This window comes from Camelus ferus, chromosome 11 (genome assembly GCF_009834535.1).
Source record: "Camelus ferus isolate YT-003-E chromosome 11, BCGSAC_Cfer_1.0, whole genome shotgun sequence".
NCBI classification, from domain to species: domain Eukaryota; kingdom Metazoa; phylum Chordata; class Mammalia; order Artiodactyla; family Camelidae; genus Camelus; species Camelus ferus.
Genome location: NC_045706.1, coordinates 47,958,943 through 47,975,689, shown reverse-complemented (window position 1 = coordinate 47,975,689; position 16,747 = coordinate 47,958,943). Strand labels below are relative to the sequence as shown.

Here is a 16,747-nt window from a genome sequence, read left to right as displayed (position 1 = left end):
GATGCTGATCCTTTCAATATTCGTAGTCAAATGTGTTTTCCCCAATCTAATGACATTATATTTCAGTATCTTGCCTGTGCAAAATGTTAACTCACTTAATGAAAATATCAGAATATTTGTCCAATGTCGATGATTATAAATAGTTTAAAGCATTTCTTATCTATTCGTGTTACATTATCACTTGCTCTTCTGCTTGTACACTTTATTTCTTGCCCTCAGTTCCAATTCTGGGTGTTACTAAATAAGTCAATATGCACAACATAATTTTTAAAAATTACACTACAACTGTATTCCCAAGGGAGATGAACTAAGTAAAATTCAAATCTGATTCACGAGTCAAAACCTATATGTGTCAACCACGTTTACATAAGGATTCAGGATAAAAAATGAAATAGAATGTGTCTCAGCTGTGGTTAGTCTAACCAGCCACTGGAGGTCACTGCTGCTCCACAGAAATACAGTTTCCTGCCTGTTTGCTTAGGTAGTTGACTCACCAAATCAAGTAAAAAATGGTTTAAAATCTTTGAAAAGATGTAATGTCAACATCCTTGGAAAATATAAACTCATTTAAAAGGAATATATCTCGCATAAGTGTTACTTAGGAGACTGTGGTACTTGGACTATTAACTCCATGCTGCAGTTTCACTCCAAGTACTGGGGCTCATAAAAATTGGGGGAAAAAAAAACCACAGATGGTTCAGAGACTAAACTTGTGTTTCCTCTCTCTCTGGTAAAGCATTCAAAGTACTGACTGAATCCATGCTGCATCAATGCGTCTGCTGTATAGTTTAACAGGTCAGGCTGTTTATTTAACTGTTGTTATCTCTGAGGGAAGTCAGACAATGTAAATATGGAATAGAAAATGAAATATCAATTACATTTTTCTCATATGCAATGAGTTTAAAATACTTATGAAAATAGATGTATGGTATATAGTCCAGAAAGTGCCATAGGGTGGGGGTGAGGACTCCGAATTTGAGTAGGAAAACATTTGCCAGTTGGCTTTGTTTGGTTTATAGTGGTGAACTAGTGATCGTCTAACCTACAAGAATTATATTCTGAGAACTAGAGAAGCTTCATTCCCAAAGAGGGGGAAAAGACTGTTTTTTGTAGTTTCATGTCCTGTATTTAAATTACTTTTATAATCTAAGGAGTTTTATTTTGGTAGAAATTACTAAATTTGTAAGTAGTTGAAGTTAGGTATTAAAAAATAACCAGCCTTCAAAATGTTGGGTATTCATGTAATCTTATACACCCAGTGGCTTTGAATTTTAGAAACACTTTTAATACAGCACACATATTTTATGTATATACTAGCAGTACCACAGCACTGAGAATTTGTAAGAATTTTAAAATATAAGTAAAAAGATGCCTTGCCTTAATTTATTTGGTATCCATGACAAATGAGGCAGAAGTTCAAGTCAAAGAATAGAAATGGGCTTTTTCACTTTAACACTGCATTTAATTAATACAGTCATCTTTAGTACAGATAAAAATGAGCTGACCAAAGAAAATTTCTTTTTTTGATGGAATATGTATTTACTGACATTTTATGAAAAATGTAAAATCACAACTTCAGTGAAAAACATCACAGTAGGCTCAGTCATCCAGTTCATAGTATTGTAAGGAACTATCTGCATTATTAATCAATTGGGAATCCGTGACCATTTGCCATTAAGAAATCTATATCCAACAATTATTCATGGGTAAATATATTGTAGCTATGATGCTTTTCTGAACTGGCATCTATTTAGAGATTTAATCAAAGTACCTTGAGAAATCCACTTTAGATGTCCCTTTTCCTTTACTGCTTATAAAAGTATGATTTTTATAATCTGGCTTCCTTGCAACTATATTTCATGGTAACTTGCCTAGATTTTTTCTTTCAGCAGTGAAAAGCCTCCAAACTATATAAAAATGCTGGTAAAAACAGCCATTTACTTTTTCTTTTTTTCTGCAGTGATTCTGTTTTGAAAGAACAGGGACATGGTTAAAGATGTAGAGCTTGTCAAGCCAAGTTAAATGAAACAGGCTCAATGTTGCAATTCCTAATTTTTTTCTCCTGTAATAGAATTCTTCATTTTGGAGTATGAAAGAGGGTACAGACTAAAGACATTTTTCTAAAATATAAATGAACTGTGGTCAAAGTTACTTAAATACCAAAGCTATGATATTTGCACTGCAGTCAATAAACTTTCACCATTGACATAAAAACATGCATGCAGCTTGCAGATTGCCAACAGGGTCTGTACAGAATCACACTGATGAATGAGTTCACAATACAGATGAACATAGGGACACTATAACATCAGCAATAGAAGAGCAGAAGACAACCGCCATAGAGTTGGTCTTTTTTCCTCTAAGATTTATTTTATACGTTTATTAAGGTGTTAGCAAAATCATTCTTTTCAATGAGGCTGTTGGTGGAAAGCATATCTTAGACTGTGCTCTCTTTACACCTCTGAATGAAGTCACCAGGGGACTGGTGTGTGTGCAGGGCAGGTCGCGGAACACAACAGGACAGCCTGACAAATCCCAAACAGAAGGACAGACAGAGCTCATGATTCCACTTCCTACATTAGGGTCCTTAAAAGAGCTGGAAAGGGAAATTCAGGTAGGCTTCCAACCTACACGCATTTAGTGAGCTGCATTCCCATTTGCAAGCCTCATCTCTGAAAAATCCTGAAGGTGAGGGGCAGTGGAGCAATCTACTTCCCCAAATTTGCCTCTTGACTATTTTACTTAATTATTTATTCTGGAAGTGTGGAGGCTAGAGGAAACTGACAGTGAAACCTCTAGTCTGATTTAACAGAGATGGGTTTCAGAGATGAGGCTTTGAGTCTAAAACTTTGTATTTTTACCATCTCCTCACATTTTGCAGCTGTCTACTTGCAGCATTTTAACCCTTCAGCAGTTTTCCCTAGGCTTGCCTTAATGTAATTCAAACACCCCTGGAAACGATTCCTGGTGCTGCTTTAACAGAGCACCATCTTTTGATAGTTTCCTGCAATTTTGTTTTTAAGCCAGGCATTGGGTTAAGACTGTCTCTAAATGTTCCTGTCATCAGTCAAGTCATCTTCCTCAAATCAGTTCAAGCTAGGATCACTCTTTTTCCTTTATTTGCCACTGAACTGCAAACCTCCTAGAACTGTAGATCTGGTCCTCCCAGACGGAGAATAACAGCAGATGTGGGGGGTTACTTATGAAAGAAGTTTTATCTTAAAACAAGTGTGACATTAATGGAATCAATAAAGGGTCTTAACACAATAGGCATTATATTAAGCCAGAGTTCGAGCTTCACATTGATTGTGGTATTTAAATTTCAATAGGTTAATTATGTATGAAAGGAAAATGACCAGTATTATGAAGGTACTAAAACGGACAGTGAAGGACCTCACCAACAAAGTGAGAGGGAAGGGAAGGGGGAGAGGAGCACCACGTTCCCTTTATAGTCACCAGAGTTCAATAAAGCACCACTTATTTCCCAGCTTTTAAGAGCGCTTTTATCACAACGGTTCATACCTCACACTCCCTGGAGCCAGATTTGTTATAGGTGCAGGGTCCCGTCCCATTCAGCAGCATCTCGCTGGTCTCCGTGTTGGTGGGTTTATAATCTACATAAAATTCCTGGGTACTGGGAGTCATTTGCTTTAGGGACTGTCTTTTCTTTTTCCTGTGCCTGCGCATGAGGGAGCGCTGCTGCAGCTGCTTCATGCTGGCAGGGTACCGCTTCCATGACACGTAGATAACGAGCAGGATGACGAGCACGGACAGGAAAAGGGCCACGCTCCCTGCGATGATTTTATGGAAAGAGATGTGCTCAGTGTCAGCATCCGTCTCTGGCCCGGGCTCCGTGGCTCCCACAGTGGGGGGCAAAGGGGGTTTGCTCTCATGCTTCGGCCTGGGGAGCTTGGGCTTAAATGTTGGCTTTGGGAGAGCCCTGGCCAGATCAAACCTCTCCGTGGTACTTTTGCCACAGATGCTATAGTTCTTCACTGCATCAATCACATTTACTCCTTGCAGCTCTTTGGGACTGGCACAGATAATTGTATTCTCCCTCAGACCTTTAAAACTTTTCAGCCAGTTTACCAGGGAACAAATATTTCTGCTGCATTCCCATATATTCCCGGCAAGACTGATGTCATTGAGGGATATCCAAGAATCCAAAATCTCTTGACCAATAAATGTGAGCTTGTTGGAATCCAGGTTGAGGCGCTGCAGATTCGGGACACACTGGAAAACACTAGGTCCGCTAAAAGCTTCAATCTCATTGCCTGATAAATCAAGCCTTTGTAATGAGCTCCAGGTCCAGGACATGGTCTGTCCTATGACACTGATTTTATTCCACTGCAAATAAAGGTTCTGAAGGCTCACCAGTCTTGGAAAAAGGGCCAGATTGAGCTTAGAAAATTGATTGTGCTCCAGGTGAAGTTCTTTGAGTCTGATCATGCCAGCAAAGACATTCCTGGCTAAACTTCGGATCCGGTTATATCCCAGGTCCAGAAGTTCCAGGTTGCGGCAGTCTTGGAATATTCGCACTGGGATGGTTCTCAGGGAGTTAGACCGTAAATGTAAACTCAGCAGCTTCCGCAAGCCCCGAAACTGTTCAGATCCCAGAGAATGCAGCTGATTATAGGACAGATCCAAGTTCCGTAAATTTGTCACAGGTCTGAAGGTATTGTTGAGAAAATAGGAGATTCTGTTGGAACTCAGAATCAACTCTTTGAGTCTGCGTATTCCATTAAAAGCATTCTCGTCAATATTGCTGATATGGTTATGGTCAAGGTATAGCCAGGTGAGCTGGTTGAGCCCTTTGAATTGATTATACTTAAGTTTTTGAAGGCTGTTATAGCGAAGGGACAGACCTAAGCAGCCAGCAGATATACTTGAGGGTATCTCTTGTAATTTCTGAGATTCACAATATACCATTTTGCCTTCACACCTACAGCCCTTAGGGCATCCTCGTTCGGCAGAAGAAAGCATTGTCAGTAAGACAGTGGGGGCTATAACCAGTGCTACAGCTGATCCGCTCAGTAGCCTAATTACATTGAAACCTGGAAATAAAAACAACTTAGAAAAGTTATCCCCCCAAAAAATAATTCATTTCTTTCTAATCAAGCAATAATAAGCATCTATCTTCTTTTTTTTTAGAAATTTAAATCTAGATAACAACATTTCACATCAAATATCATCTTGGAATTTAAAGAAAATTGTTTTTAGGGTTTTTTTTTTAATAGTTAAGCAAAGAAACATGTCACTAAGCAATTGAATTTATAGTCTTAGAGCAGAGCAAGGTAATTGCTACAATAATTAAGGCAGAATTAATATACAGACTAGAGGATTTTGGTTTTTTTTTTTTAAAGAAGAGAAGAAGAAAAATGACAAAACATACCCATCCTTTGTATTGTTCAAAGGTCGTCCTTAGGTCTTTTGCTTTGGCTTAGGGGGCCGCTTGCATGACAGCCCCTGTCAGCTGCACAGTAGTGAGTCAGGGCTCGCTGACACCCAGGAAGAAAAATTGGACCCCTTGGGAGATGGACCGATTTTGGAACATTATTCTTTGCCAGCCACGCAGAACACTCCAAGAACAAATAAATCCCAACACCGCATTCGCAGCAAAACATCAAAATCTTCCTAGGTAATAGGATCTTCGTGGATATTACGTTTTTGCATCTTTACAGTTTTTTTTGGAGGAGGGGGACTAAAAAAAAAAAACCTGGCTTCTACAATTTCTTCTTATCGGAAAGCATGCTGTATTCCTCCAGGCAACACGAGGCTACCTGAGCTGCCACATCTGTATTCCATAGCCCAGCATTTCTGGTGGTGAGCACCCAGTTCAGCCAGAGAGCTGCCTTGGAGCCCGGAAGGCAGGAGAGCCCCGTACCGCGCACACGCTCAGCTCACTTCTGCAGACTGTCATTCTGAAAGCTGCTCAGACTGTTGCTTTGGTTTCAGTGAATGCAGTCTTATGTAAAGCTGCCCCCAGTGGTGAAGAACATTATGGGCATGTGCAGAAATGTCTCTCTTTTATCTTGCAAATGAGCAGGCTCTCTGCTAGAAAATGAATGATTCTTTTGGGTGGCTCAGTAGGAACTGAATGGTGACCGTAATCAATAACTAGCAACATTTTCTGTAATTTCCAAGTCTTGTTTTACAATTTGGCAACGTCTTTATTGTCTGCATCCACTTAATCGCTAAACACGTGCTGCCCAGAGTTTTTCTGGAGCTTGACATTAAGTTCACAGACCGAATGTCAGTTTTTCGTAACCTCAATGTAGGCTTTGAACTGAAATTTATAAAATGAATTATTGAGCTTTTCACAGAGAAGCATTAACTGCCTGCCGGTTTGACCTCTTGGAGTCACAGTGATTATATTATACAAGGTATCTCAGGATGCTAGAATGCATGCATTTTGGAATAGAGGGAATAACTAATGACATATAAACTAATGTGTCCAATAACCTTTCTGGTTTTCCTACAAAAGACATAATTGGTTTAATGGTTTATGACTTGGTTTGTTGATTTAGTTGCCGTCCTTTTATTTTTTATAATTAGAAGAGAAACCATTTTTAGTGTGAGTAGAAGGATCAAGAGCTCATTCAGTTCAGTTTATTGATGCTACTGCTATTTATTACACTAATAATATTCATTGAGCACTTTCTAAGTGCTTTAAATGTGCTATCTTGTTTTATCTTTAAGCATTATTATATGTAGGTCCAATTACATCCTTCATTTCAAAGATGAGGAAACTGAGACTTGGAAACGTACCTTGCTCAAGGTCATATAGTAAGCAAGTGGCAGAGTGAGATTCCGAATCATCTCTCTCTTATGCTCGAACTTCTAACCACTAGATGATCCTGCTTCAACAACACTGTTATCTTCATTTTAAAGTGAGTCCAATGAAAATTAGCCCGATTAAGGCATTGTGGCAAGGAAGCTGTAGTAAAATTCTTGATTTCTAGAGTAAGTTTGCATCCACTTCTTTGGTATGAATGTTCTAAAGAAGTATTATGAAAACTAAAGAGAAGCTTAGCCTGTAGAGTGAGAACATAAGTTTTTGCACCTAGGTTCAAGTCCTGACTGTAATTGACCAGCTCTGTAACTTTGACTGGATTACTCATCTTCTCTGTTCATCAGTTTTCTCTTCAACAAAATGGACATAAAAACAAAATACTGTTTCATAGATAGTCTGAGAATTAAGTCATCTTAATATCTGTAAAGAACTTAGAGTATTATATGGCACACAAGAAGCCTGTGTTAGCTCTTATTTGAACAATATCTACTTTATTGTATTTGCTGGTATCACATGCTATTTAGTATTGAATATTGACTATACCGACTGCCATTAAGTCACAAAGAACTACTTCAATGAATATGTTTTATATTGTTTACAATGAATTTCTGAGATACTCTCATTCCTGCCTTCTTTGATGAGAAGACTTCCTAAACCTCCATCATCTCAACTTTAAGGTAAATATTTAAAATGAACCTTAACTAGTAATTGATGTTTGATCATTTTCTCCCCCAAAGCAGAATATGGTAACATCTGCCCCACAGAGAAAACCATTTTGTTTAAAAATGATTGGTAATTTTATAAATGCTATGAATGCATATAAAGCCCCCAGAGAACTTGTTAAAAAGATAAATTTCCAAATCCCTCCCCCAAGATTTTGACCCAAGGGCATGGAATAGGCTACACTTATCAACAGACTGATGGACAAATAGGTTTAAGAAAAGTACTGTAAGGGAATGAATAAAAATAATAAATTTTCTCCTAGTAGGAAGAGAGGACATACAAATCTCTGACATTGTAATATAAGTTCTATGAGGACAAAGACAATGTTTTGTCTACTTTGGTTTCCTGAAATAAATACATTTTTATGGGGATCACATTTGATACAGGATAAACTACTTATGTAATGTTAGTCTTATATACATGGGATTGATCCCTGAAAATTTCCTCGTCCAGTAAGATTGGATACAATCTTGAAGAAACTATTCTTAAAAAGTGTGTGTGGAAAGGTTAAGAAGCTGGAAAGTAGAAATACTTAGGTGGTCAGCAAGTGATCTTCACTTTTTCATATAGACATCTCTTGTCTTCTTAGTTAGACCATAAATTTTATGAGAATAGTAAACATAGTTTTGAATATTCCCTTTGGCATATTGTAACTTTTATCATCTAACATCCCAAATGGGGCTTGACAATTCGTATCTATTAAAAGAAGACTAAAGGGAGTTGTATTTATAACTCTGTCACATCTCTGTTGCTTGCAAGCCTCTGAGTTTTCTCCTCACCATCCCAGCTTCTCCCTGGGAAGTAGCCACCGAGATGTCTGCTTTGCCTAACAGCAGCAGAGGGCCCCTCTTGGGTGGCTGGAGGCCCTATCAACTTTGTGTTTTCTATTCTTCTCTCATTCCCTGACAGATGCACAGAAGAGCCCACTGAAAATGTACTTCTCTCACTTTGCTTTTCCTGGGAGAAATCTTGCATTAATTGTGATGAATAACATTTGCTGCTGTGTTATAGACCTTGCCCTTAGTTTTCAGACATTTCCTTGGCACCTTGGCTTCTGATCTTGTCTTGCTCCATAGATCTGACTTCACATTCACCTTTTTGATCTCAAAATTGATATTTTCTCTAAATGCCGCTATTGATCTCTTCCTCAATAGTGATCAGTAGCCATTCTTGGATTGAGTCCAAGTCCAGGCACTCTGGGTGGTCCCTACTTTGGCAGCAGTCCTTAAGCCAGCATCACCACCAGGTCTGTGCTGGTTCAAGGTAGTGAAATGCCTGAAGAGGGAAGACCATTCCTGAGGCTAGCAGGGAAATCCAAAAATAAGATAATGCAATCCTAAACCAGACTGAATACTTGAGGCTACCGAAATCACTCCAAAGACGTAGAATAGTCCCTCAAAAGAAAAAAAAAGTGTATTTTCAAAGATTTTAGTAATCTGCTATTGTGCTTTTCAAAGTTATTCTCTTATTACTTGTTAACTACAACAAGGTGATTACTTCTTATTTACCTTTCAAAAGAAGCAAAATTATACTACATTATGTATTTAGCAAATTCTTTTGCAGTAACACCACATGCAGAACAAACCATAAACTACCTGACAAGTTAAATTTCCCCAGTGAATCAAGGCCCTTTATGATTTATATCCTTATAAAACAGTGTCATATATCTAAAGGCTCTCTTATTGCACTTACAGTACTTCAAATAGCTGAACATATTTTGTTTAAATTGGGTAAATAAATCCAATCTCAGTTATATAATGCCAAATTTCAGTCTGATATGAAACTCAATTGCCAAATACAAACTTAGAAAACCAGGGCTTAAAGTGGAAGTACTGATATCTTAACAGTGGGTTGGCCTCAGATATTTCATTCATTTAACAGTCTGAATATCCGTTATGTGCTAGATACTGTTCCAGACACTTATAGAGTACATCAGTGTACAAAACAAAGACGTCAGCTTACATTCTAAAGGGGGAAGATGGACAATTAAAAAACAAACATAGATAGTGTATTATTAGGTCGTATGTACTATAGGAAAAAGCAAAGGAAGGAAGATAGTGAAGATTAGGAGTGCAAGGGGTGAGGTGGATTGCAGTTTTAAATAGTTTGGGGCCACTAAGAGAGTGGCTTGAGCAACCTTGAAGACGATGAGGTTGTTAACCGTAAATGTACATGGGGAGTGACCAGGGCAAAAGCCTTCAGGTGGGTGGGAGCAGATAATGTGTTCAATGAATAGCAAAGAGGCCAACCAGTCTCGAGTGGAGAGAACAGGGTGGAGCATAACTGGAGATGAAGTCAGAGAGGGAATAGACTCTAAAGGGAAAAGAATAAAAGCAGAGAAGTCAGTAAGGAGGTTATTGTGCCAACCAGGAGAGAGATGATGGTGGCTTGGGCCAGTGTGGTAGCAGAGGAAGTGGTGAGACTTGGTTAAATTTTGGATTTATGTTTAGGTAAAAAGCAATAGAAATTTTCTAACGGCTTAGAAGTAGAGGTATGAAATAAAGAAAAATTAAAGACTAGTTGTACGGGCTGAGCAACTGGAGGGATGGTGAAGCCATCAGTTGCTTCTATAGGTCAGGTTTGGGGAATAACATCAAGTAGTCAACATATTTGAATTATGTTTGAATTTAGCTCTTTGATTTGATAAGACTAACTTTTGCAAACATCTTGATATTAGGCCTCAAAGCACCACAATGTATTTTAAAATATTTTATAAAATGATTAGCAAAATTCGGCACTAAACAATAGCAACGTGGATTTCCATCCAGATGCCCTAGACAGAGGCCACATCTTTGCATATGGTCTCGGAGGGGAATGGAACCAAAAGCTTTGATGAAAATTCAGAATTACATAAAGACCAGATAGAGGAACATTGAGACTAAGAATTTTAGAAAAGAAATTTGGTAAATCAAAAATGTTTTTCTAAAATAAGTTAGAGAATGACATATACATTTTATTTTCTATGTCAGTTGACATTTGGAATTTGGAACTGATTCTGGCCAAACTTCTCAGGGTCTCAGTTTGCTTATCTGCAAAATAGTACTCATAAAACCTGTGCTATGAATCTCTCAGTCTTTTATTTAGGCTCAGTTTCCATTATTTATGTTTAAATACATTGTAGACTATAAAGTGCTATAAAATATTTCTGGAATCAGGCTTCCTATGAGAAAATTAATTTTTCTTTGAATTCTGTTTAGGTTCTCCTGTCATGAGCATATACTGGAACAATTATTACAAGGGTCACTAACATGATCAAAGGCAGAGTCAGAATTTACCAATATTAAAAAAAATTCTTTAGTATTCTCTTTCTACTAAAATTTAAATACAACAACCATTTATTATACAGCATACATCATTGACATTCTGTGTTCTAATTCATAAAGTGCTTTCACCAATAAATGCATTTAATATAGATGTTGTAAAGAGCTTAATGTTTTTGACTCAGTTACCCTATCACGTAATTAGATTGGCAGAATGCTAACATAGAGTTCCCTACAGCTATGAAAATGATTTTCTTCATTTCTAGTTGGTTAGAATACTCATATGCATTTGTACACTTAAAACTATATTCTGATCTTCCATCAAGACATTAACATGTCTCTTGGTTTCCATCTGCTTGCTTCAAGGGCCCCATTAAAAACCCTGTCTGGTCACATATGGTTATGAGTGAGTATCTCTGACTTAGATAAATGGGTGAAGAAATTTCCAAGCCTGACCATTAAAATAGTTTCTCAGTGGCTTTCTGGAATGAGGCAAATTCAAATGAGTGAAACATAAAAGGTTATCTAACTTCCTCACCTGAAGATACATTTATGCTACAGCATCAATCCATATTCTCAGGTTTTATTGCATTCTTTACTGTCACTTCCTGCAGAGGTAGCCCTAAGCCAAATTTGGGTATAGGGAAAAATAATAAACTCTTAGGGTGTAACACTTATTGGTGGATTTCTGGAGGTTGAAAAGACTACATGACTTTGAGGAAATAATTTTTTTAAAAATTTAGTGGAAATTTAAAAACACACAAAAAATAGAGAGCATAGTATAATAAACGTTAACTTTAACAATTATCAATATTTTGCTAATTTTGTTTCCCCTACACTACCTTTCCTCCCACATAAACACATATTTTTTTTTCTTCTTGGAGTATTTTAAAAGCAAATCTCAGAAATCATGTCATTTTTACCCATATATATATATGGGTAAAATATATATATTTCAATGTAATTCTAAGCAATAAAGACTTTAAATTAATTTAACCATCTAGCATTATTATACCTAACATATTTAACAATAAGTCCTTAAATATGCTTTGTAGACAAGTTCTAAAAAGCAAGGCCCAATCATTGCATTTGATTTTCATGTTTCTAAAGTCTCTTTAATTTTTTAATGTCATCAATTTATTGGGAGATAATAGGTCATTTGGACTTTACCTTGTTCCACATTTTACATTTGACTGATTGTTTCCCCTGTGTCATTTAACTTGCAAGAAGTAAGTTTTAATGCATGCGTGTTGAGCAAGAAGCCATTTATTAATTTAAGCAGGATATCTGGCCCCAAATCAATACTTGGGGCATCTATTCACTCTTGGTGGCAAATTTAAGACTTGCAGAACTTTTGAGTAATATGAGACTTAGAATCTGAAGGAAAATATGTATTTCTATTTTGAGGCATTTATACTACCAGGGAATTAAGTGATGGGTCAAATGGCAAGTTCAAGGACAAGAATTATATTAAGGTGTCATGAATCTATGTTGGTTAAACATTTGTATTTACTCGTGTCTGTTCTTCATTTTTCATTGCACTTGCCTTTTTGCCCATAGTCAGCTAAAGCAGATATTTGATATTGTTCCTCGCTAAATAAACCTTCTAATTTTTCTATTACTATGGGGATATTCTTCTAAAAGAGGCTCAGAAAATTACTTTCAAGAGAACAGTGATCAAAATTCATTTGTAGTCATTTATATTGAGAGAAATCAGTTTTCTAGCTTTTCATTTGGAACAAATTCCATGAAGGAATGTATGGCATCAGAGCCACACTGTAAAATTTATTATCCTATGTATATTCCCAAATTTATTATAATTTCTCACAGTAGAACAAAGGAGCTTTAGCGTGACTATAGAAGTCTCTAAACCAAATCTATATCTTAATATTTGATGCTTAACTTTGCATGTATGGCTATGCTTTGAATAGAAAGTCAGTATCATTTAAATGGTATCATAATAAACATTTTGCTATATTTGCTTCATATATATTCTGATGTATAAGAGTTTTTTAGGAAAATTTTCTGTCTTAGTCCATTTGGGCTGCTCTAACAGAATATTATGGATCTGGCAGCTTAAAAACAACAGAAATTTATTTCTTACAGTTCTGGAGGTTGGGAAGTCCAAATCAAGATGCGGGTAGATTCTGTGTCTGGTAAGGGCCTACTTACTTGTTCATAGACTTCTTTTTCTGCAACTTCACACAGCATAAGTGGCAAGGGAGCTCTCAGAGGCCTCTTTTATAGGGGACTAATTCCATTCATCTAATCACTTCCCAAAGACTCCACCTTCAAATACCTTCATACTGTGGATTAGATTTCAGCATATGATTTGGTGGGGACAGGATACAAACATACAGCCTATAGCATTTTCTATTGCAGTTTTAAAGCATTATGTGTAATAGTTTCACGTGAGTACACTAGTATATTTTTAATTTTCCTTCCTGACAAATGTATCAGCATTAAGAATTAAATCCCCCAACCACCAGGTAGGGAAAGATAATAGAAAACTTGATTTGGGTAAGAAGCATAGTGTACCATTGCCTAGTTCTACTTTTGTTCCTGAAACAATGTCTGATTTTTTAATTTTATGCTGCAGATCTAAGACAGATTAAACTTCTGATAGAGGATAAATTCTGCAGTGTAGTGGCAGAGAATAAGAGCTGTGGGTCCCTATGTTACACAAAAATACTTCAGTTTATTTGGGGACTCTCTTAAAATGGGCTGGAGAACCCTTCTCTGTATCATAAATGCTTAATCCTGATTGAAAAGTACTTCCCTTAAGAGTGTTGGGAATGCTTAGGAATCTCTTGTGGCTCACAGCAGAGCCCCCATGTGGCAAAATTGTGATTCAGGCAGAGACTGACTGAGTCCCTAGAAGCAAATGCCATACGTCTCCAATAAAAATAAGATTTATTTTTCTGGTACGGTGTTGAGAATTTATTCATTTATTCAACAAATATTTATGAAACTCTTATACTGTTCTTGGTGCTGTGGATCCAACAGTGAATAAGACCAAAACCAAGAGGACTTGCATTCTAGTTGATGAGATAGTCAAAAATAAACTAGAAATAAGTGCTTATGAAGAAAAATAACAGAGTATATGGGCTAATGACAGTTTGATGGAGTGGTCAGAAAATCCATTTCTGAGGACTTCATATTTAAGAGCAAGTAGAAAGCAACTCATGTGACTCTGTGCCCCCTCAGATGTAACCTCCCTTCGGGATTTTCATTGATCACCACCAACACCTTCACAGTGTTGCTGCTCCCCCTTTGACACTTAACTCCAAGAGTGGACATATCCTCTTTTTAGAACAAATGGCACAGCTGAAAGGTTAGACACAATTTTAAGAAATTTTTTTAAAAATTAAGAAATTTAGGAGATAACACAAGAGAACAAACATAGCAACATGATTCATACAATGAAGCTTACACAGAATTGGCTTTTTTAGACCCAGTTTTCTGATTGGGGGTTGGCATCAGGAATGTTTGCTCCAGTAGAGGCGACCCCACCCACTCAAAGACTGTTGTGGGTCTCATAGGTCACATCTCATCCTCACACAGTAAGTCCACTATTTAAGCAAGAGTTTCACATGTGCAATCAAAAGAGAAGCCTTTCCCCCAAGTACCTCCTTCCCTCTCCCTCAGTGATCTTCTTTCATCTCTAATACTGTGTCCCCAGGTGCCTATGGTGGCCCAGTTCTTTTTGGATATTTTTTCACTCTCATCAACAAGTGAATTCTATCGTAGTTGCTGATAATGACTAACACTATTAGCCTTCTTGGTGTTTGAAATTTAATAGGTAAGTCTGAGAAATGGAAATATTAAGGTATCAGAGAACTGAATTTTATGCATATAGTTTGAAAGGCAAATATGGAGAAAAGACTTGTATGGAAAACACTCATACTTGCTTTTCCTTCTCAGCTTGTTCATCAGTTACTCTTTTTAGATTGTCACTTTATTTTACCTATCATTTCCTTCTCATAATATTTCTGAATTTTATTGATATTTCCATTGCTTGCTAGTATAACTGAAGATTGAGTATCTCTCTCTCTCTCACTTCCCCACTTCCCATGTTAACATAGTATTAAATGAATGGTATTTAATTTAGGATGACTATGTAAGCAATGCTGCTGCTGGATTAAATGGTATGCTAGATTGTACTTCTACTCTCACTCAACTTTGTCTTGCAGTTAAGAATTGACCCTATTCTATCTTCATCTCTCTCTCTCTCAACTTTGCTTAGTTTTATCTATAACTAGTGTTAGTTGTTTTCCCAATGTTTGAAAAGATTTGTCAACTACTTGATTTTTCCAAATACTCAGTCAATACAGACAATCCCTTTCTTCTGTAGCACTCCGTTTTTTCACTCTGATATCTAATCATAGCTATCAACCTCATATTCCCCTTCACCATTCTCCAATGATGATACACCCTGTTTCCTGGGTCCCATATATTTATCTTCTTAGTTTACCACTATTTTTGTTAAAGCATATCCATTCATAGATTTCTAAGAAAGAGTGCCTGTGAAATAACAATCTCATGTCTGGATTTTTAAAAATTTATCTTGACTGATTAATAAACTGGCTATAAACATAATTCACAATTGAAAGTCATTTTCCCTCAGAATCTTTAAGCTATTGCTCCAGTCTTCTCACACCTACTCTTGCTGCTGAGAATCAGGTGCTATTGAGATTTCCACTCCTTTGTGTATAATCTATTATTTACACTCTGGAAGCTTTTATGATATTTTATTTTCCCTGGTATTTGGAAATTGTACAAAGATTACTTTGGTTTGAGCTTGTTTCCATTCATTGTGTAGGTTTTCAGTGGCCCTTTAACTCCAGAGACTTGTGTCCTTCAGTTCTGTAAAATTATGTCTTTCTAAATTACCTGTCCTGTTTTCTCTGTTCTTTCTCCCTCTGAAACTTTTATCCGGCAGATTTGAATTGATATTTTGTGTTTTCTTTCCTATTTCCCATCTCTTTACCTTTTTTTTCTTACTTTCAGCTGATTTCCTCAGCTTTATGTTACAATAGTTTGTCTACTAAAATTTAGATCAGGTGTTAGCAAACTATGGCACAATGAAATCTAGCAATGATGTTGTTGGGTCAAGTGGTATGAATAAAGTTAAGTTACTGTAAATAAATGAACACATTCATGCTCATTTATTTATGTATTATCTATGGGTATGTTCACCCTGCAATGGCAGAGTTTAAATACTGTAAGTCCTGTAAGCTTGCGATATGTACTGTGTGTCTCTTTATAGAAAATGTTTACTGATCCTCTCTCTTCTCTTAATTTAGGTGATCATATTTGTTATCTCTAGGAGCTCTTTTTTGATTCCTTTTTTTCTTCTTAATAACATAATGTTTACTTCTGTTGGTGAGACATCTTTTCTCACCCTGGGGATATTACATGGAGTGTTTTTGTAGTATACAACTTGCTGCCAGTGTCATGGTTTCCTCTGAGGTAATTTAGTTAGTTCATTTTGGACCATTTCATGTTGGAAGCTTTTCTCAAATGTTAAGTTTCTTGTGTGTTCGTTCAGATTAATGAGTGAGGCACTAAAAACCAAGAGAAGGTCCCCTGTTGTGGGCAAGCTTTTGGCTGTGGATTTTTGTGGTAGTAGGATTAAACAGTGAGCTTGCCTTTTCACTAAGGAATGTCCGGATGCATGAATCTGGATTTTTCTTCCCCCCAGAGAAGATCCCCAACCTCCTGCTCTGGAGCTGGAGGCTATTGGTGTTCTGGGACAAAGCAGAGGAAGGGTGCCAAGGTCCCCGAGTTCATTATGTACATTCTCATTTAATTCTGTTTTCAGTCCCAAGCTTCACTGCTTTGCCTCACGTACTTGGATTTAGCTTCTCAGGTTTGAATTTGCCAGAAAATAAACACTTCCTCTTTTCTGCTTGAAGAAAGGGGAATTATCATAGTCAACTCAGGCTGACTAAATAGCAGATACCATAGA

At 37.0% G+C, this 16,747-nt stretch overlaps 2 protein-coding genes across 7 annotated transcripts in view; one reads left to right on the top strand and one right to left on the bottom strand.

Annotated features, from left to right (window-relative positions):
* Positions 1-6,417, bottom strand: part of LRRTM3 (leucine rich repeat transmembrane neuronal 3) — a 166,791-nt gene extending 160,374 nt beyond the window's left edge. Inside the window, exons 1-2 of the mRNA XM_006190875.3 lie at positions 5,393-6,417; positions 3,523-5,054 (exon numbers count right to left, since the gene is read on the bottom strand). Of these exons, the coding sequence (XP_006190937.1) occupies positions 3,523-5,054; positions 5,393-5,396 (1,536 nt within the window). The 5' untranslated portion in view covers positions 5,397-6,417. The remainder of the gene's footprint in view (positions 1-3,522; positions 5,055-5,392) is intronic.
* The window catches only part of CTNNA3 (catenin alpha 3), a 1,348,033-nt gene that overhangs the window by 570,182 nt on the left and 761,104 nt on the right, over positions 1-16,747 (top strand). The window lies entirely within an intron of this gene.